This window comes from Macrobrachium rosenbergii, chromosome 41 (assembly GCF_040412425.1).
Source record: "Macrobrachium rosenbergii isolate ZJJX-2024 chromosome 41, ASM4041242v1, whole genome shotgun sequence".
Lineage (NCBI taxonomy): Eukaryota > Metazoa > Arthropoda > Malacostraca > Decapoda > Palaemonidae > Macrobrachium > Macrobrachium rosenbergii.
In genome coordinates, this window is record NC_089781.1 from 48960170 (window position 1) to 48982753 (window position 22584).

General features: G+C 41.7%; 2 protein-coding genes across 7 annotated transcripts in view; both read right to left on the reverse strand.

The window, feature by feature from the left end:
• The window catches only part of Rad9 (cell cycle checkpoint control protein Rad9), an 822739-nt gene that overhangs the window by 439399 nt on the left and 360756 nt on the right, over window positions 1–22584 (reverse strand). The window lies entirely within an intron of this gene.
• On the reverse strand, window positions 1981–13994 carry LOC136826540 (uncharacterized). Its single transcript, XM_067083723.1, has 4 exons — window positions 13273–13994; window positions 11307–13153; window positions 6560–6662; window positions 1981–2178 (listed from the first exon to the last, which is right to left on the reverse strand). The coding sequence occupies exons 1-4, from the start codon at window positions 13441–13443 to the stop codon at window positions 1981–1983; spliced, it is 2319 nt and encodes a 772-aa protein (XP_066939824.1). The 5' UTR covers window positions 13444–13994.

Consider the following 22584-nt stretch of genomic DNA (forward strand, 5'->3'; position numbering starts at 1 on the left):
CTATACACGAGGAATGCCCTGGCGAACCTGGTTGCTTCCGTGGATGCCGCCCAAGAAGACGACGATTTCAACTTGAAGGCATACTGGTGGCAGTACACAATTGCTACGTGCCTCCAAAATATCCACAAGGCATTGGAAGAAATGAAGCCTGCCACCACTAACGCCAGCTGGAAGAAGTTGTGGCCCGAGGTTGTTTATGACAACAAAGGATTTACACCTGCCGAAATCCAACACTCGGCAGTACAGAAAGCTGTTCAGTTGGCTGCGATCCTTGGAGGCGAGGGCTTTGCAGACATGACCACAGGCGACATCGACAAACTTCTAGACTGCCACTCCCAGCCGCTAACTGACAAAGACCTCAAAGGGTTGACGAAGTCAGCGAGCGAAGAAGAAGCAGCAGCAGCGCAGCAAGAAACAGAAGTTGTCTCCCAAACTGGCTTGACTTTGGAACAGCTCACCGGGCTCTGCAACCTGGCTAAGGAACTGCAAGAGCAGTTGCAGGAATGGGACGACGATATGGTTTGATCGGTTCAATTCTGCAACATGGTCGATGACGTCATGGCCCCCTACAAGATGCTCTTTGACCGGAAAAAGAAGCAGTGGCAGCAACTGCCAATCACAATGTTTTTGCAGCCTCGCAAAAAAGAGCCAGTTCCTGCTGGTGCTACTACGGTTACACCTTCGGAAACTGCAGAAGAAGTGGAAGAGGTGCCCCAGGAAATGGCACCGCTGTCTGAAGTGACGTAAAATACAATCAGTGACTGCACAGTAAAAGTCATCATCACCTTCATCGTCATCATTTTTACTGCGCAGCAAATTCATCACCATCCTCATTCAAGTTTTACTTCAACTTCTTTTGTGGTGAGTAGAGTAACAATCCTTATTTTTTTTTTAATCTTAAGTGTTACTGTACTGTATTACATGTAACACAGTACAGTAACATGATACTGTATTGTATTACTGTATATATTATTACTGTACGTATACAGGCAGTCCCCAGTTATCGGCAGCCTCAGTTACCGGCGATCTGGTTTTACGGCGCTTGTCTAGCGACGACAATAACCAGATTTTCATCGCTGATAACTGGTTATTGGCACTGATCGCCTCTTATCGGCGGCACTGATCACCAGTTATCGGCGCCACTAACCGGTTATCGGCGCCGCTAACCAGGGATTAGTGCTATTATCGCTGATTTTCGGTTAGCGGCGATTATCGGCTGTCGTCATGCCATCGGGAACGGAACCCCACCGATAACCTGGGACTGCCTATACCGTATTCTTTCAAATTTAAAGCTTGCCGATCACGTCATATACTATAGCTACTTTACCACAGTAAATTAGCCCCTGTTATATGGTACTGTAAACTTACCTACTGAAGTCATATTGCTTAACAGTTGTCCCTGTTATTAATAGTGTAAAGGGTTGGTTGTTAAGAGTACAGGGAGGGTTTTAAAAAGTCCAAATGCTGTACACAATCAATAAATAAATATGCTGTTCGTACTTCGCGGAATTTCAATTATCGCGGCCGGTCTTGGAACCTATCTCCCGCGATAAACGAGGGGTCACTGTATTGAAAATATTTTATTATAGGGGTCGAGTTTTACTCTCTTTTTTTGTATTATCAATTTGGATTTTTTCTAATAATTTACTCACGACATTCATTTGTTTTTCTTTATAATATACTAAGTGCTCAATGCACATGCAACCTTTTTCATGGGTACTCAAATTTGTGGTTTCTTTTTTTTTCATATTTCATAAAGTTTCTTTTATGTTTTTGTTATTGTTGCACAATGCAATGAAACAATCATTACATCCACAAGAGTTATCATGTATATTTCTTTCTTTATTTGTTCTTGTTATACCAATTATTGGTGATGGAGTAATCTCTTCTCCTTTGATATATTCATTATTCTCTATGGTACGATTGTCTTCCACTTCTTCGGTATTTTGGATATCTGTATCCATTGGTTTTACTATTATTTTAGGAGATAATGGTATATTCTTGTTTTTGCTTTTGTTCTTTCTTCATATCTTTTGTCTTTGATTTGACCAACGTTTCTCTAACAAATGTTGGTTTCTTTGTTTTGGGTGGTGTTCTTTCCAATGGTCTTTTTTTATCTTTAATTTCCAGTCTATCAGGTCCCTCCTCTGTTACTTCCATAGTAGCGTACTCGTGTTCCTATTTGCATTAATATTTCTAATGAATTTGATAAAATGTTATCCACATCATTTGTACCCGTTTCTTTATTCTTTACCATTTTAATTTTTTCCCTTGGGCATTAATTTCTTCTTGCAATTTACTTTTCTGTGCTTCGTTACTTCTATTTCTATGTATTTTTGTTTCCTTATTGGTTCCTGTTATTGAAGAATATGTATGTTTCTTAGATGGATCTTGCATTCCTCTTACATTTAATTCCAACTTAGCCTCTTTTATAGACATCCCTGTTCGTTCTTGTAACATTTTCAATTCTGTATTGTATATGTAGTAACATACATTCTTTGGACCTTGCATGATGATCCTGTCCACAGTTTACACATTTTGGCTCACTACATTTCCATTGTGTGGCACGTTCTTCAGATCCACAATAAGCACATACAGGTTCATTATGACAGTTTTTCTTCGTGTGTCCATATTTACTACAATTTTGACATTGTAGTGGCTTTGGAACATAAGGTCTTGGTTCTCTACTTTGGCCCAAATTTTTATTTTTTGAGGTAAATCTTGACCCTCAAATTTTATTTTTGCAATTCTTAATACTTTATTATTCTGTTTACTTGGTATATATACCTCACAATCTTGGACTTTGGTATATCTCATTTTAAGAGAGTCCAACAGCATATTCTTAATAACCGGTTCGTCATTATTTTCAGGAAGTACAATAATACTCTGAATGCTGTTCATAGTAATGCTTTTTTACTTTTATATTCACATTGTCGATACTTTTTATTGATAGTCTTCAGACTGGTTTTTTGCTGTGGCTTCTGTAAGCCACGTCTTCATTTTTATTTGTCTAAACAACATTTCTGTCGTTGAGTGTCTTTTTAATAAGATGTTTTCCAATTTTAGGGCTGAGATAGAAACCCTGACCAACTTTCACTCCCAAAGAAGGAGTCGAAGTGAGTCAAGGTTGGGTCAAGACGATATTTACTTCTTTTTGATTTCTTGTGCACTGGAGCATAAGGTTCCAGTATGATTACATTTGGATTCTTTTTGTTTTTTCCAAAGAAAGGTTCTTACAGGAGGTTTCAACGGTCACCAACTGTGCCGAGTCACTACCATCAAAGGGCCCAGGGGTACTTAAATCTTTATTTTCACTTAGCATAAAGATTTGAGGGAGGAAAAAAAATTAACCTGAAAACCTTAAAAAGATATCATCAGCTTTTCATGGAGTTTTATTCTTCCACCAATGGCACATTATGAGAACTGACTCCCAAATGTCCGCTCCCTACCCTACCCCAAAGGGGATGGCACAACATGATTAGCATGGCCCAAGTGTAAGCCAAACCCGCTTGCTAGGACTGACAGTATTACAAGAATACAATCATCCCCACCCTAATCATGTTATGGGGAAACCGGATAGAATGCCAAGAGTCCTATCCATAGAACCAGACCCCCCTGGAATCCGTGGTCCAGCCCTAACGAATAGTTCAGCCTTTGAGCTACCAATCTGGTAACTCTCGGGTCTGGACTGGGCACGGGAAAATACATCTGCATACACAGCCATGACATTCAGACATGCACAGATAACACAGATCCATGAGCAGACTTACATACAGAACATTATCGGGCAGTTGATGGTCCTACCACAGTTCTCACTATTTAGCTTCGGATATAAACCCATTCGCAACTATGATATCTTTTCCTATTTATCAGGTCCAATAAATTTTATTAAAAGTGGAAAATTCCACAAATTTAATCCAAAATAATATATGATGGTATATGAGACTCTTGGACTCAAACCCAGGAACAAATTCCAGGGGTTCAAGAGCCCCCTCACCACGTCAAGGTGGTCTCATATCGAGGGAGTGTCACTCATACAGACGGAGGAGTCAGGGTGACCTGTTTTGTCAGAGATTCCTTCCAGATCCAAAGCCAAAGTATCTCTCCAACTCTTTTAATCCTTTGATGAGGTCGGTCTCGCATCTTTCTTCTTGCATGCAATAGCCAGAATTTGTTCACATTTTTAATTGCAATCTAAGTATTGGATCTATTACTGATGCAAACTGCAGCGGGCCAATCATATGTTCTGATTGCCATCTGGAAACACTGGGCTGTGCAAGGAACCTTTTGAGAACTTGCCTTGTTCTGTTTTGAGTATGATGGGGAGAGACAACAGTCCGTGAAGAGTATCCCAACAAAGTCCCAGCCACTGATAGTGTCTGCTGGGTGTGAGGTAGGATGTTTTCAAATTTATTATAAAACCTTTTGAATGTAGTCTGCTAACCATTGCTCTTTGGTTTTTCAAGCACTCTTTTCTTGTGGGTCCCCAGATCTTTTTGTTTGTTCTCGAACAAATACTGTTGATAATTTTGTAAAATATTCTTTAGGCAATGTTTAGCCCAAAGGGTATGACTTTGAATCTGTACGTATCTTTTCCTATCTGGAACCTTAGGAAGGTGCGGAAGGGAACAGCTATAGGGGTGTGCCAGCATGCATCTTTCAGATCTATAGAAACTGTCTAAGTCCCTTTTGGAATGATTCATTGTACTTAGGCAACAGTAAATATCTAAAACTTTTGGGGAACAATGTGCTTGTTCAATGCTGATTAATTGAGGATCACCCATCTTTTGGAGGAATCCTTTTTGAGGACACTGAAGAAACATACTTGGCAGTGAATATACGCATGTTTCTCTATGGGCCCTATTAACAGGGCCTTTCTGCACGTATAAATAATGCTGCCCCCCCACAAGGAAAACTTCCATTGTCTGCGACATCATCGAAGCAGACCCCCAGCCAATATAATTCCTCTTGGTATCTGCCTCCTCCTCTCCCTTCGCCTTTGATAGACATTCCAGTTGTTGCTTCTCCTTTTTCCCCCTATAAGATGGTTTTTGGACCTTGTGAAAAAGGATGTCCTTGAAGTTGCTGTTGTCCCTTTGTAGGGAATTGTCCCTTCTGACCACCTACCTGTTTTTTTGAGGAAAACATTTAAGGGTGACTGAAGGCTTATATGATTTTTTATCAAAGTGAGCCTTTTTTGGGGTTGGGTAAAGGGAAATTTTGGGTTCTTTGTTTCCTGAATTCCCGTTTCCCCAGAAGAGCGTACACTTTACAATATTGTTGGTGGGCATGCTCGCTGAGTTGAGCCACAACAGGCTCCTCAAACTGGTCCCTACAGAAGGAGTTAGAATGTAATAATGCAGTGACATTGGAGAGTGATTTGATGGAGCTCTCGAATGCTTCCATTTGCGCTTTTATGGGCCATTCTAGGAAGTCACAGAGTGCTTCCCATTGGGTTCTCATAAAACTTTTGGCCTCAACAGCAAAAATTATCCTGGGACCTTCTGGAAGCCTTTCAGTGCCAACTTCCAGCAAAGTGTTATAATACTAAGGAGTCAGAGCCTAGCATAAAATTCTGATGAGGCTGTCCCCTCTGAGAGTCTTCTCATAGCAGTCCCTTCTCATAGCAGTCCCAAATTGCTGAGTAGTTGTATCTAAAGGGAGCTTCTTCCTTCCAAAAGGGAGTTGCAGCGTTGCCCATTCCTTGGTGGAATTTCCGGAAACTGGGATGACTGGGGCAGATGGTTTTAATTCTGCCATTGTCTCTTGTTTTTAGTCACTACAAATTCTGAAAATCCACCTTCACATGACTAATAATTTTGAAAGTGAAGGGACAGACCGGGTGTAATGTATAATAATACCTCTGATCCTTGAGTCCTTGGTGTAAGCTAGGCCACTTAAGGATACATAATCCTAGGACAGTCTACAGACAACATCCACTATTAATTTAGTCTAAATTATTCTCACTTACTGCCTAGATTATTGTAGACATTGCATAATCTGAAAGGATTTTCTATATTAATACTGTAATAGGTTGTGGAACATTTCTTTTAGTTAAAACATTTAGTTAGAATTTAAAACAATTTTCACTTTATGAAACTTTGTAGCAATCAACACTTTACGAAACTAGGTAGCAATCAACGAGCCAGGTTCCAGCTTTTAAAATGAAATGATCAATTCCAAAAGTTTAAAACTAAAACTTTTAACTAGAACTTAATATTAAGCACTTATCTTGCTATTTTTTATGTTTCCATGATCCTCGATAATGAAAACGAAGAAAAAAAAGTAAACTTTTTTTCAGAGCGCTGGTAACGTCATGAACTGTTCACTACAGACCAAAAAGAGTTAATGGCTCCTGGGTCTTTAATGGCCTGGTTGTAAACAAGAGGGTGGATGCACATGCGCAATACTGTAGTCACTTCTCTTTCTTGCAGGTTCTTTTGATGCTGGAAAAACTGGGTTCAGCTTTGCTGAAGATACAGGAAGGTGCCCTCTTATCTTTGAGTCCATTACAGTATATACTTCATCACGTATTATAATGTTAATCACAATACCTCACCAAAAGATCAACTAGAAGAGAATTCTTTGCCATCAGTTTGGTCACCATGGAGCTCTGATAGACCATGGAAGGTAACTCCTTGAGGATGAAACAAGCGACTATGCTATAAAAAAAACATGGAATAAATTAATAAATGTATGAAATTTGAGCCATATGGCCAAGTGCTTGGGCATGGGAGGCCACTCAGCACTGTCGTGGTAATGGAGGTATGAATGAATTTTTTTATTAATTAAAACTTATACATACATGCAAATAATGGTACATAAAACAATGCACAGTTTAAATAATGTTAATAATACCAATTACTTGGTTAACTTCCTAGATTCTCTTTCTCTTAAAAGTAATATCATTAGCTTCCTCATTTCATTTGGATTATCTTGGCCCATCAAGTCTCTCCAACTTTTTTATATACAATGAAGGAAGAGTTACCTGGGTCAGATTTAATTCTATGTAAATACAACAGACCCAACTCCACCCTTTGCAATCAAGTGATAATTTACAAGAATCTACATAAATAATTTCAACAGACAAGGTTCAAAATTGCACTTTATAATAAAAGTATTTTAAGGCCTATATTATTTGCAACATCAAGTTCTGTTAGCCCTCTAACGCCGAGCCTCTATTTACAAAAGTGTCTGTCGTATGCCGGCGGCGTTTGGGAGTTAGCGCCGAAGCGGAAAAAGAGTTTTTTTTTCAAAAAATCACAGCACGCTTAGTTTTTAAGATTAACAGTTCATTTTTGGCTCCTTTTTTTGTCATTGCCTGAAGTTTAGTATGCAACCATCAGAAATGAAAAAAAATATCATTATCATAAATAAATATTGAAATATATGACAGCGCAAAAAAAAATTTCATATATAATTGTATACAAATAGCGCTGTGAGCAAAACGGTTAAAGCTAACGAGTTATTTTTTTTCTTTTTATTGTACACTAAATTGTGATGATTTTGGTATATAACAAATTGTAAAACGATCAAAGCAACACAGAGAAAATATTATCACAAAATGATGCATGAATTCGTAACGCGCGGACGTAAAAAAAGGATTTTGACAAAGGAAAAATCTATTTCTGGGGAGAGACCTGTGTCACCCGGTGAAATAACCATTCAGCACTTATTTCTAGGTAAATCTATTGCTAAATATACCAGAGAAAAGCTAAATGCCAAGCTGGAGTTACTACCCCCAGTGCGAGCTCCATGAAATGGAGTCGTGTATGAGAAAGGGTGAGATTGTCACAATCACAGGCCTCCGCCCCGTAAACATTCCCAATGTCAAAAGTCCCACCGAGTGAGGTGCCGATACAAACCCCCGCACCGCTCGCGGACTGTAAACAAACCAGCGCCACCTACATTCCATGTTAGCACCCACCATCCTGGAATGGTATTTTATCAAGGGGGGGGAAAAAGAATCAGAGGTGGGTCACCGGGTGACACAGGTCTCTCCCCAGAAATAGATTTTTCCTTTGTCAAAATCCTTTTTCTGGGTTATCCGACCTGTGTCAGCCAGTGAAATAATAACAGAGAAACAAAATACCATCCTGAAACAACAAAAGAAACTTGTAGAGGAAAGAAATAAAACTATAATTCCACAAGAGTTTTAATTATCCAAGTAGCAAAAATATAGGTAGGTACTTAAATATATAATATAATCCTTTTAAATATATACATAGGATTAAGGTGGGGGAACTATGTTCCACACGACAAAAGAACACAAAAACGTATTTAAATGTAAACATAGGAGACAATACAACACTATAACATGGTCAGGAGACAGGCTGTGAAGTATGCCTGACCTGGAGGTGATCGAAAGGGAATAAATGAGGCAGGTAGGAGGGAGGAAAGTGACTGAGTACAAGAAAAGGAATTAAACAGAGGGAGGAACAATGTTTCCTGCCGCCACTGTGGTGAACTTCAGAGCTTCTAGGGATTTCAAATAGTGGCGTTTGAAAACTAGGGGAGACTTCCACCCTGTATATTTTGTAAGATCCTCGAAATTCATATGATGGAAATAATTAGTGGAGGTGGCCACCGCCCTAATGTCATGTACTTTTGGAACTGAGTCTGGGTTTGCTTGTTTAATAAAATACAAGATCTGCTGTCTGATGGCTTTCATAGAAATAGTTCCTCCCCCTTCCCTTACAAACAGAGGCCCCGAAGTTATCTGTGAGGTCCTGTCTAAATAGGCCTTTAAAGTAAAGACTGGGCATAAAGACAGGTCTTGTGGGAGGGGGATGACTTTCCAGGGAGACCACCTATCTCGAGGATCTTCATTCTTAGCTAGAAACTTAGGGTGAGGGGCTAGCAACACTTCACCTGATGGAAGGAAATCAATATGATTGGGTTCTCTAGACAGGGCAGACTGCTCGGAAATTCTAGCACCTGAAGCTAAACTAATTAAAAATAAGGTCTTCCTCAATAAATTTAGGAAAGAACAATTTTGATTATCCGTTTCTGAAGCTAATTTAAGGACATCATTTAAGAACCAGGAAACCGTATGTGGGCGGGTTATTGGTCTTAAACGAGCACAGGCTTTAGGGATTGACGAAAAATAAGAATCCGTTAAGTTAATTTTAAACCCGTGTAAAAATATCTTTTTCAAAGCTGATTTGGCTGTAGTAATAGTACTTGATGCAAGACCTTTCTCAAATAATGACCTAAAAAATGAAATTGCTAAATTTGTGGTCATTACAGTTGCTTCAGATTCTTTTAGGAAGAGTGCTAATTTCTTAACTGCTGAGTCATATTGTCTGAGAGTGGATTCCCTTTTGTCTGATTCTAGGAACAAAGTGTTAATAGGATCAATATTAGCATCTTTCTGAGCTGCAAACTTCATGAAATCCACAAAGCTAGGGCATTCTGAATTCTTGAGGAAGCTGACACAGTCTGAGTTTGTACTATTTGCGTCAGTTTTGGGTTGGGAATTTGCAAGCACCGAAGCTTCAGCTCTAGAAGAAGTGGAAACCAGTTGCTCTTCGGCCAGTTGGGAGCCAATAGGGCTATCTGACCTTTGAATGTCCTGAGCTTGTGAAGGACTTTCAGTAACAGGTTTACTGGAGGAAACAGATAGATCCTTTGCCACTTGTTCCAATCTATTGACATTGCATTCCGACTCCAGCAGAGTTGTCCTGGATAGGGAATCTGTAATGACATTCCGGACCCCTGCAAGATGAGTAGCAGACAGATGCCACCGGTGTTTGTTTGCTAGGGAGAATATTGCTATCATAACCTGGTTGATCCGACTCGACTTGGAACCCCCTCTGTTTATACAATGTACCACTACTGCGCTGTCCAAGACCAGTCTTATATGAATCACATTGTTTGGACGCAGCTTCTTCAGGGTTAGAAAGACTGCCATAGCTTCCAGGACATTGATATGGAACTGGCGGAACATGGTGGACAAAGTTCCCTGTACTTTCTTGTGTTGAGAGTATCCTCCCCACCCGCTTAGGGAAGCGTCGGTGTGAATTACTAATGCCGGAGGGGGAAATTGAAGAGGTACTGAATTCGATAAGCTCTTGACTGTCGTCCAAGGCCGGAGTCTCTTTTTCAGAATTGGTGGAATCAGGGACACCTTGTCTCTGAACCTGACATTGGCTCGGCTCCGCCATACCCTGTTTATATCCTTCAGTTTGAATTTCAGAAGTAGATCCGTCACTGAAGCAAACTGAAGAGAACCTAAGACTCTTTCTTGGGTACGGCGGGAAGCTTTCTTGTTCTTGAGGAACTGCCTGGTTGCCTTGGCTATTTCTCTCCGTTTGGCCGGCGGAAGAGATAGTTTGTGTGAACACAGGTCCCACTGGATCCCTAACCATTGAAAGCGACTCTCCGGTACTAGGTGGGATTTCTCCCTGTTTATTTGAAAGCCTAGGGATTCCAGAAAGCCAATTACTATGGCTGTCGCTCTCCGGCATTTGTTGGCGTTGGATGCCCAAACGATCCAATCGTCTAGGTATGCGGCTAGCAAGATCCCCTGAGACCGGAGTTGCTGAACTACCGTATCTGCCAGTTTGGTGAAGATTCTGGGGGCTATATTGAGACCGAATGGCATGACTCTGAACGAGTATGCTTGATTTCCCAGTCTGAACCCCAGATAAGGAGAGAACCTTCTCGCAATCGGGACGTGATAGTAAGCGTCTGAAAGTCTATAGAGGTGGTTACGGCTCCACGGGGCAGTAGGGTCCGAACCTGCGAGATTGTAAGCATTCGAAACTTGTCGCATTGAATGTAAGAATTTAGACGAGACGAGTCTAGAATTACTCTCCGCTGACTGGAACCTTTCTTCGGAACACTGAACAGTCTGCCTTGAAATTTCAAGTGTCTCGCTTTCTTTATTGCCCTCTTTTGTAATAGATCTTTCACAAAGTCCTTCAGAGCCTTGGACGGTGATTGATGGAACCTGACTGGGGGGGGAGGACCCTTGCACCAACTCCACCACAGTCCTTTGGAGACTATGCTCTGGGCCCAGGGACTGAAGTTCCACTGGTCCCGGAAATGATACAACCTCCCGCCTACCTGAGATATCTCACTGGGCGGGAGAAGGTCTGCCTCCTCTGGAGCCTCTGCCTCCTCTTCCTCTGGAGGAGGAGCGAGGTGTTCCTCTACCTCTAAAATATCCTCTGGCCCTAGTTCCCCTTGCATTTTGTATTGATCGAAATGCCCCCTGGCTTTCATATGAAGCATTGAAAGCCGGGGAAGAGACATATGAAGGGGTAGCGAGAGGCTGATGGGCTGGTTGAACCAGCACATACTGAGGTTGAGGTTGGGTATGAGAGGTTGAAGGATGACCGGGAGCGGGAACCTGGACAGCCTGCAAGACAGTCTGAGCAGGAAGCCGTTTGAACTTTTTGAATTTCTTACCGGACTTAGGGTGGGGTCCGGCGGGCTCAGACTGTTTTCTCTTGAATGATAGACCCCAACGGGAGCGGAGACTTTGATTGGCCCTAGCTGCCTCAGCTAGGACCGCATCAACCTCTTCCTGGGGGAAGAGATTAGCTCCCCAGATGGAACTTTTCATAAGCCTGTTAGACTCATGACGGATGGTGGCTGCCGAAAAGATGTGCTTTCGGCAGTTCATCCGGGCCTTGATGAAGTCATACAGGTCCTGCTGAAAACTCGCCAAGAGAGATTTCGTCAGGACCTGGAACAAAGCGTCTTCGCTGTAGACCACCGACGTTGCTTCCGCCAAAGTCAGAGAGTTTAAGGACCTGCTAAGCCTGTCCTTAGTCTCAGCTTCAGCTTTCAGAAGCAACTCCGGGATCTTAGGAAGTTGCTCACTGAACAAGTTAGAAGCGCAGTCAGGGTCAAGTCGAGTCACCGTGAAAGTGGCTGGGGCTCCTTCCCAAAACTCAGAATCTCCTGGGAAGACAAGAGAGGTGGGATCTGTCTCCCGGAGATGAGGAAGAGGCTTACCCTCCATGCAAGCTTGGCTAGTGAGGGAAGCCACTTTTGAGGTGCAAGGGGTAGGAAGAATCTCTCCCAAAGAGAACATCGTAAACGCACCCTTGGCCGGGGTGAGTTTGGTGTTCTCCGCCTGCCACTCCGTTAATGTCCTTAGCAGAGACGACTGGGCCTGGTCCCTCGGGAAGATGACAGTCTCCTTGGGGACCTTATCGGACCGAATCCATGCCTCCTCAGTGAGTCTGGCATAACCTGGGTAAGGAGATTCCAGACCAGGAGGGAAGAATTCGAGTTCCTCCAACCTACAGGTGCCTAGGCCCTCGATGGTAAGGGTACCCTCATGCTGGGGAGCATAAAGGGTCAGGCACCAAGGGTTCCCCTTATCAAAGGGAGGAAGGCTGAAGGTGTCCGGAACGGAGAAAGATCTGGTGGCCGCTCCGCCACGCATGAATCCAGAGATTAAGTTCCCTTGGGACTTAACCTGCTGCGATAGGGAAAGCACGGAAGCATTAGATGATGACAGCTGATTCGAGAGTTGCGACAGCTTGTCGTCAACTCTCTTGTCGAGCTTCTGCATAAGAAGCTCGGCAAATGCTTCTGCATCAAAGGAAGGAGGGGGGGGAACCTCCTTACTCTGCTTGGTTCGTGCTCCCTTCCCAGAGGTAGAGGCCTTGCTCGTAGACGGCACGGGGCTAGGAGCCCGTGACGTCTTCGAGGGAACCCCGGAGCGGACTTTCTGGGTCTTCAAGGTCTTTTTCTTAATAGACTTAACCTTAGGGACGGTAGACCTTGCACCGTCCATAAGGCAAGAGGATTTCACGAATCCCCTGAAAGAAGAAGCAGAAGAAGAAGGAGAGCTAAACAGATATTCACCTGCCTCACTTACCCCCTTACCTGCTTGGAGATCCAGGTCCACGTTCATGGGCTCCAGGTTCAAATTAAGGGCCGCAACATCTTCAGTGACCTCTCCGCATGCGGCCACGTCTTCCTGGGAAGGCTGAGTCATCTCCCGGATCCCAGCGATCAAAGGGGCGGCTACCTCGTCAGCAACTGACGCTGAGATCCAGGCGCCGGGGAAGAGAACGCTGCAAATGTCCTTGGAAAGGACGTAGGGTTTCCCTGCCCCGACGTTCCTCCCGAAGCCGCTGACCCAGGTCTTGAGGGTCAGAAGCGAAGAGTCACGAGAGCTGCGGTCAATCTGAAAGAAGGAGAATATCAGGTGACCAAATCTCCTAAAAAAAAGGAATATCTTCCAATTATCCATAAGAGACGAAACTCAAAGAAAAGCATGAATCGGAATGGAAATAACTAACTTACCGACTCATCCAGAACCCGCTCATAGAGAGCGTAGCACACCTCACAGCCATCAGGGTGCCAGACGACCAGGTCCCCTACGTGAACGGTGCACCCGGAGTGGGACCTGCAAACTTCATGGCCGCTTGCTTGCTGCAGGACTGCCGTGCATCCCTGCTCCTGACAACGCACCATCTGTAGGTGGACGGGTACATGAGTATGCTGATAAGGCCGCCGGAGTAGGGTGCTGGAGCAGTGTCTTCGGATAATAGATAATTAGACCAGATAGACCCCACCGGAGCATACCGGAAGGATAAGAGGTCTACTAGATCATGCAAGATCAAAAACAACATAAAGGGACTGCCGGAGTTAATCCGGAGCAACAGGAAGGTCCCGATAAAGACGTGTAAAAATCAAAATATATATGCTAGTGAAAGGTCAACTATAAGTAAGAGTTGGGTGTTTCCGCTTGGAGCCGGGGGAGTCCTGTTACCCTAATACAGTGACAGCGGAGGAGGTGTGGTGAGCACCGACCGACCATACACCATACCCACCGGAGTGGTAAGCAACGAGAACGCCTGACTACCTAGCGGAAAATGAAAAATTAGCTAGTCGGCGAAGGGTAGATACTAGGGAACGGTATGAGTTCTAAATGAATAGAACAAAGGGTAAACGTCAATGGCGTGTGAAAATAAGACAGAAGACAGTCAGGTGGGAAACTCTAACTGGCTACATGTACAAAATTTTTTCCCGAGGTGACGGTCTGGGAGAACGACACCCTGGCTGGGGAAAAAACAACGCACTGACGTTAGGGGGAGGGGGGGAGGGGGGACAGGCCAGGAGAGGGGGACCAGTATCGGCAACCAGGGGGTGAGTGAGCACTCCCCGGGCGCCATGAGGCCCACCTTTCTCTCTCTCGACCGGTCGAACATGTACGAACGATTAATGAGAGAGGAGAGAATGGGGGACCCTCAAAGGCCAAATGAGCAAGGAAAGGTAAAAGGAATGGTGAACAGGAGTGTGGGGGCACCCCCGGTCACCAAAAAAGTCCTCGACAGGGTGCCGACCGGGTAAGGTCGGATACCCAGTACCGAGAGGACAAAACCAATCAATGCAGAGGAAGGGGATGTAGGCTATAGCGTAAGGATCAGGGTAAAAAGCTCTCAAGCCTTGGTAAGTTAACAAAGTACATGAAAGCGAACCAAGGGGAAGAGAGCAGGGGGAAGGAGGTAGGAGAGGGGATATACATGAAGTTGGAAAGCTAACCCGAAGGTGCGGTTCGGACAAGGGTAGGCTACATAAAGATACCTTCGCTATTCCAGCTTAACCTTACTAGGACTCAATAGCCCAAACGGAAAGGCCAAACAGGGAGAGGGAGATAATGCAGGCCAAACACCTCTACCCAAAACACAAACCGAAGGGAAGCATCAACCATGAGGCCCTCCTACACACCTAAACTTCCCTTCCGAGGAAGGGAACAGAACGCCATAGCCTAACTCCTAGGCTAACCTAACACAGCCAGCTGGCTGAAGGAGGTAGCCCAGGGGGGAGAAGGTATCTACCAGACTAGCCTAAAAAGTTAACCTAACCTAGGCATAAATAAAATAATTCAAATAATTCAAATAATCATAAAGACACATGTAGAAGGGAGGACCAAACCCAACGCGATAAAAGCGCGGAGGGAAAATGGCCGACCTTCAAAATTAAAAACAAAGAACATAATCCGTAAATATCAAAAGCATCCGTGCGCTAGGCCTAAAATAAACCTAATAAGCATAACTGTACCATCTCAATTCATATACCCAAAGGCTGGAGGATGTGAGGGTCCAAAAAACAACACATATAAGACTTGATAAAGAGCGGATAGGCCCGAGGGGGAAACTCGTAGCCTAAACGACAAAGACCCGTACTTCCCCAGAGAAGGGTAACACAAAGATAAATAATAATGCCAAAATGAATATAGGATAAGCATAAGGCACAAAACATAAGAAAATGAAGGGGAACGAAACCCCGACAAAAATTCCCGCACCGAGACTGAAGGTCGCATGAGGCCGGGAGTAAGGTGGACGAGGCGGGCGTTATAAATCCCCCTAATTATTAAATTAGAGGGAAATAAGGAGCCTCAACCACCTCAAATAAAATAAAGAGATGGTACTCAACTTAGGTGAAGAAGAATCCTGAGACGAAGCCATGATCTCGGAAAAAAAAGGGCACAAAAATAGCGCACAAGCAAAAAGCTACCGAAAGCAAAGCGTGCTAAAAATGGAATGTAGGTGGCGCTGGTTTGTTTACAGTCCGCGAGCAGTGCGGGGGTTTGTATCGGCACCTCACTCAGTGGGACTTTTGACATTGGGAATGTTTACAGGGCGGAGGCTTGTGATTGTGACAATCTCACCCTTTCTCATACACAACTCCATTTCATGGAGCTCGCACTGGGGGTAGTAACTCCAGCTTGGCATTTAGCTTTTCTCTGGTATATTTAGCAATAGATTTACCTAGAAATCAGTGCTGAATGGTTATTTCACCGGCTGACACAGGTCGGATAACCCAGAAAAAGGTTTTTTTCAAAAATTCACCATAAATCGAAATATTGTGCTAGAGACTTCCTGTTTGTTGCAAAATGAAGGTACATGATTGAATATTACTAGACTGTAAGTCTTTTAGCTTACAATTGCAGTTTTCGACCATTTCGGTCGAGTTAAAGTTGACCGAAAGTAGAATTTGTTCTATTTATCGTGATTTATATGAAAATATTTCAAAACTGATAAAAGCTACAACCATGAGTTATTTTTTGTTGTATTCTACATGAAATTGCACACATTTTCATATATAAAACTTTATGTAACGACTAATATAAAACGGTGCAAACATTACGACAAAGTGACGAAAGAATTTCTGAGATGTTCGGCAGAGTTACCGCGCGAACGTAAGGAAAAAGATTTTTTCAAAAATTCACCATAAATCGAAATATTGTGCTAGAGACTTCCTGTTTGTTGCAAAATGAAGGTACATGATTGAATATTACTAGGTTGTAAGAGTTTTAGCTTACAATTGCGTTTTTCGATCATTTCGGTCGAGTTAAAGTTGACCGAAGGTTGAAATTTTGGCACATCATGATTTATATGAAAATTTTTCAAAACTGATAAAAGATACAACCATGAGTTATATTCTGTTGTATTCTACATGAAATTGCGCACATTTTCATATATAAAACTTTATGCAATGACTAATATAAAACGGTGCAAACATTACTACAAAGTGACCAAAGAATTTCCGAGATGTTCGGCCGAGTTACTGCGTGTGGACGTAAGGAAAAAGTTTTTTTTTTAAATTCACCATAAATCGAAATATTGTGCTAGAGACTTTCAGTTTGTTGCAAAATGAAGGTACATGATTGAATATTACTAGAATGAAAGAGTTTTAGCTTACAATTGCATTTTTCGACCATTTCAGTTGAGTCAAAGTTGACCAAAGGTTGAAATTTTGGCACTTATCGTGATTTATATGGAAATATTTCCAAACTGATAAAAGCTACAACCATGAGTTATTTTCTTTTGTATTCTGCATGAAATTGCGCACATTTCCATATATAAAACTTTATGTAACGACTAATATAAACCGGTGCAAACATTACGACAAAATGACCAAAGAATTTCTGAAATTTTCGGCCGAGTCACCGCGGTGACTTAAGGAAAAAGTTTTTTCAAAAATTCACCATAAATCGAAATATTGTGCTAGAGACTTCCAATTTGTTGCAAAATGAAGGTAAATGATTGAATATTACTAGAATGTAAGAGTTTTAGCTTACAATTGCGTTTTTCAACCATTTCGGTCGAGTCAAAGTTGACCGAAGGTTGAAATTTTTTGTAGTCGACGTACGGTACGTCCACTCGGCACCCAACAGACAATTTTAGTCGACGTATGATACATCCAGTCGGCGTTTAAGGGTTAATCTACTTTTACATGCAGAAAAATTTAAAATTTTTTTTTTTATTAATTTTTATTATAAGTATACAAACCATTGCTGAACCTAGTCACAAGGATAGCCATATGGTGGCCCTAGTGAATAAAAGGAATCCCATGCCCAACAAGGAGACACTCACCACTTTATCTTTCACCTCAGGGACTTAGCAGGGTGGTCGAGGTGGGATGGGTTATACATTAAAAGGTTCTATCTGTATACCCAGGAAAAAATACAAATTATCATACTTTAAAAGAATTTTTTATTTCCTCTTACATGAATGCAAACCATCGCTTTTATGTAGAGACTTACTCTTTAGGTGGGGGTTGTCCCTGATATGGCTGTAGTGACATTCCACCAAGAAGAGTATGTTCTTGGATGAAGGAGATGCCAACTAGGAACATTCTTCTCAAAAACCCCTTATGATTCTGATCAAAGGAGACCAGAAAAGTAATTCCCTGGCCTATAATCCTTAAACAACTGGGGAAGGTACTTCCAGAGAACCGTGTTACTTCCCATGGGGAGTGATATGCTGGCAGACAGCATTCCCTGACTAGTAAAAAGCAATGGGATCTTGAAAGCAATGGGTTATTACAAAGTAAAAGGAGATAATGTTCTTAGAGACCTCTTTACATCTTCCAGTAATAATGCTAAGTCTATTGCTTTCTGTCTCAAGGTATGAGTCTTTTTCAAGTAGTTCTAAACAGCTCAAGCAGGACACAGAAGAATCTCATCTAGAGTGCCACCAACAACGTACTGGAGGGAAGGAACTGAGTAAGTCTCAAAACTATGATAAGAAATGGATGGGTTCTGAGTTTGGCTACAAATTTAGGAACAAAACAAAACAAAAAAATCTGCACCAACCCTCCAAGTGCTAGATAAGATAAGAAATACCATGTAATTCTCCCACTCTTTTTGCCAAGGCCAAGAGAAAACCAGTCTTCAGAGTTACATCTCTGTTTGAAGTTCATACAGTGATTTATTTATGATCCATAGCACTAGGGAGATGTCCTACTCTGAGGAGGGCAAAGTTCTTTAGGAGCGCAAGACCTCGAAATTTTTCCTAGGCATGGATAATTCCACCAGAGTGAAGAGATATAGTCCCGTAGTACCTTCAGTTTAAGCGCTGCAACAAAGCCAAGCAATAACCTTTCACTGCAGATACTGAAAGGGACTTAATTTGGTGAAGAAAGATAAGGATGTCAGCCATCAGTTGAAGAGTGGCTCTGATTGGAGAGGTACTCCTCCTTTGACTCCTGTCACAGAAAAATGGCCCACTTCCCTTGACAGATATGGACAAAAGACCTACTGAGATAACCTTATATTTCTTGCATAGCCCTGTGAGCAAAACCTCGCTCTTTCATGATATACTAAATTATATCTCATTAAAAAGACCAGATTCTCTCAGATAACCATAAGGTTATCTACCTCAACATCATCATTTGAAATTTCTAAAATTGTCTTCCCAGTTAGTAAGTACTTTGCCCCAAGGTGATTAAATCTACGACAGTGCACTAGCATGTGTTCAACGGATAGCTGACCACCACAGTAAGCACAAACTGGGGCACTGGTTCCCTCTAAAATATAACTATGGGTGAAGCAGGTATGGCCAATCCTAAGCCGTGTTAGGATGATCTCAAATCTTCTGTTACAATTAAAACCCGAACTCCAAAAATCAATACTTTTTCTAATATTTCTGTACTTCCTATTTGTGGATAAAATGGGAGAAGTCCATCTCTGCTGCCATTTTGTACGAATGTATCTTCTAATAACTGGACACATATCCAAATGTGGCACCTTACTAGTTAAGAAATCACATTTTGCAGCATCCTTTGCTTAACCATCAGCCAGTTCGTTCCCTTCTAGACCAGTGTGCCCAGGAATCCGACAAAACTTTAATGATTTCTGGCAAACAGAAAGATAAAAAAGCCATTCCTGAGCCTTTTGAATTAAGGGATGGGTAGGATTAAACTTCTTTAGGGCTTCTAAAACATTCCTTCAGTCACTATATATTACTGTGGATTTAAATTCTTATCAGATGCAAGATTTAAAGCACCAACTATGGCTGTTGCTTCAGCGATGAATATGGATGAGGAGTCTGATAGATTTTTTATATATGATTCCCCTTCACACACCACTGCACATCCCACTCCATCTTCTGATTTTGATCTGTCAATATAGATTTTCCTGTCATTTATATGCCTCTCTTCATGCTCCAAAAACTTGTTTCTGACTTCTTCTTCCAGACAACCTTTCTTCCCTGTCTCTTTAATGCAGACATCTATTGCTGGAATAAACCATGGAGGGATAGCAGGATATTTAACTTGTAGGATCTTCTGCATTTTTATACTTTCATCCTCCAGTTCACCCAGCTGTCTGATCTGAAATGGTATTGAAGATCGAGATCCAAAAAGACTTGAGTTACACTGTTTTAAGATCTCAAAAGAAGGTTTCTCCTTTGAGCTTTTCAGCCGCATGGTGTATCTTAGACCTAGCTCGTGCCTCATTAAGTCCAGTGGAAGCTAATGGGAGTCCATTATAAATACTTTCAATGGGTGAAGTCCTAAAAGAGCCAGTGCAGATCCTTAGCCCCATATTATGCAAAACGTCCAATTCCTTAAGTTTACTCTTTGAAGCAGATGAGTATACTTGGCAGCCATAGTCTTAGATAAACATACTGTACTGCATTACAAAGCCTTAGCAATGATTGCTTATCAGCACTCCAATTAAAATTAGATACTACTTTTAAAATATTTACTGATCTCTTCATCTTCACTTTTAACTAGTCAACATGATTATTCCAAGTGAGCTTTTCATCAAAGACCATTCCTAACAATTTTACTTCAGTTGAGTAAGGTAAAATAATTCCATTTAAGGTAAGAGTTGGAATGGTTTCCTTAGTTCAGTGCCTGCAGAACCGACCAGTGACAGTTTTTGATTTGGAGAATCGAAATCCTTGCTCATCAGCCCACTTGCTTACTTTATCAATGGCTCTTTGCATGAACCTGCTAGTAGATACTGCATCATATCCTATGCAGTACAAAGCCAAATCATCTACAAATAAAGAGCCTTTTACTGGTGATGATATCTTTTCTAATACTTCATTAATGGCAACAGCAAAGAGGGTGATACTAAGGACACTGCCCTGAGGAACTCCCTCTTCTTGTAAGAAAGGTCACGATGCATGATTCCCAACTCTTATCTTTATATATCTTTCTGATAAAAATGATTTTATAAATCTCATAATTTTTCATTTAATGCCCACCTTATACAACTTTGTCTAATTATTATTATTATTATTAAAATAGTTTAACCAGACCACTGAGCTGACCATCAGCTCTCATAGGGCTGGCCCGAAGGATTAGGATGGAATGACAAGTCAAGGCTAGAAGTTTAACCAGACCACTGAGCACTGGGACCTAGCATACCCTAATGTCACTTGTCAATGATGAATGAACGAAAATGAAAATGAAATTAAAAGCTGTAAAAAGGCATACGCTTTCATACTGGAACACACTCAACACAATAAATACATTTAAACTCATGCTTCCATATATACTCACTAAAAAGGTATATTAAAATTCAAAATGAATTAAGTAAAATCATAAAATTTACTTGTTTTAAAATTCATTATACTGACTGATCGATTTTTTATAGTTTACCAATTAACTCGCAGCTTCTCATAAACATTAAAATGGGTACTATTGACAATGTTGAAGATTCTGACAAAATTTCTTCTATCGGTCTACAGTAAACCCCCTGTATTCGCGTTCTCATGGTTCGCGGACTCACGCATTCGCGGGTTTCTCTGTGGAACATATCTAGCCATCATACGCGGAAAATTCGCCCATTCACGGTATTTTTCACTGAGAAATATTCACTAATTACTGTATTTTCATATAATTTTCATGAATAAATGCACTTTTTGTGATAAAACTATTAAAATACTCAGGTATAAGCATTTTTACAGGGTTTTTCTTGGTTTAAGCTATCAAAATGGGCAGTTCCAAGTGTTTTTAGAGGGGTTTTAAGCATTCGTGGATTTGGCCTATTCGCGGGGGTGTGTGGGACTCATCCCCCGTGAATACGGGGGGTTCACTGTATTTCCAAAATTTGATAATCGCTGCAGGTTATATTTTGGACATTCACACATTACATGCTTAACTGTTATCAGCACATTGCAATCTGGGCATCTGGGAAGAGGGCCACATGGACTGTTCATTAAGTGTCCATGTGTCAAACGAGTATGGCCTATTCGAAGACGTGTCAGAATTACTTGTGCTTGTCTCTCTCTCTGATATGACGAACTCCATTTTCCAACACTGGATTTTATCTGTTTTAATTTATTATTTTCAGGTTCTTTGTTCCATATATTTTGCCATTTTTTTACATTGACTGTTTTTATATATCTTGTACAGTCACTGATATGGATGTCTACATTTGTTCTTGTCATGTGGACTGCTTCTTTAGCTGCTTTATCAGCCTCTTCATTTCCCTTAATCCCTACATGGGCAGGGATCCAACATATTTCAATATTTTTTCCCTTATTAAGGGATTTTGACAAAGGAAAATCTATTTCTGAGGAAGGTCCCGTGTCACCCGGTGAAATTCCATTACAGCACGAATTTCTAGGTATAATAATGCTAGATATACCAGAGAAAAGAGCTTTCAGGAAAGCTGGGGTTACTACCCCCAGTCGGCGTCTTCTAGGAAGACGTCGGTATAAGAAGGGTGAGTGAAATACCACTACCACGGAAATATACTCGAAAGATCTCTCCTTATCAAAACCCCGAACAGAGCGGTGAGCCGTTACAGCCCCTACACTCAACACCCGCCAGGACGGCGACACCAGCGCCACCTACTTCATTCCATGCTAGCACCAACCCCAGACTTGGCATGTGCAAGTAGGGGAGTACTAGGTGAGCCAGGGAGGGTCACGGGTGACACGGGACCTTCCTCAGAAATAGATTTTCCTTTGTCAAAATCCCTTTTCTGAGTCCAGTCCCGTGTCAGCCGGTGAAATAGTGATAGAGAATCATGCCAAGGCTGCAACTACAAGGAAAAAAGGGAGGTAATCTGAAGAAAAGTCAAAAATTTTAACGAAAATAATTTTAATCAAGTAATCTCTTCCATGTAGCAAGAATACTAAAACTAAGGTATACTAAATCTAAGGCACATCAAAAAACTTAAAACTATGAAATAAGGGGAGGTCCCCAGTACGACGGGGAAAAAACCCCAAAATCTTAAAATTACTTAAAGCTAGGTGAAACATGAAATGTGCACAAGATAAGCAAACACAACCTTAATACTATACACGTAAACTTAGGCTAAACACGTAAGAGACAAGATCAACGAAAATTAATATATACATATAT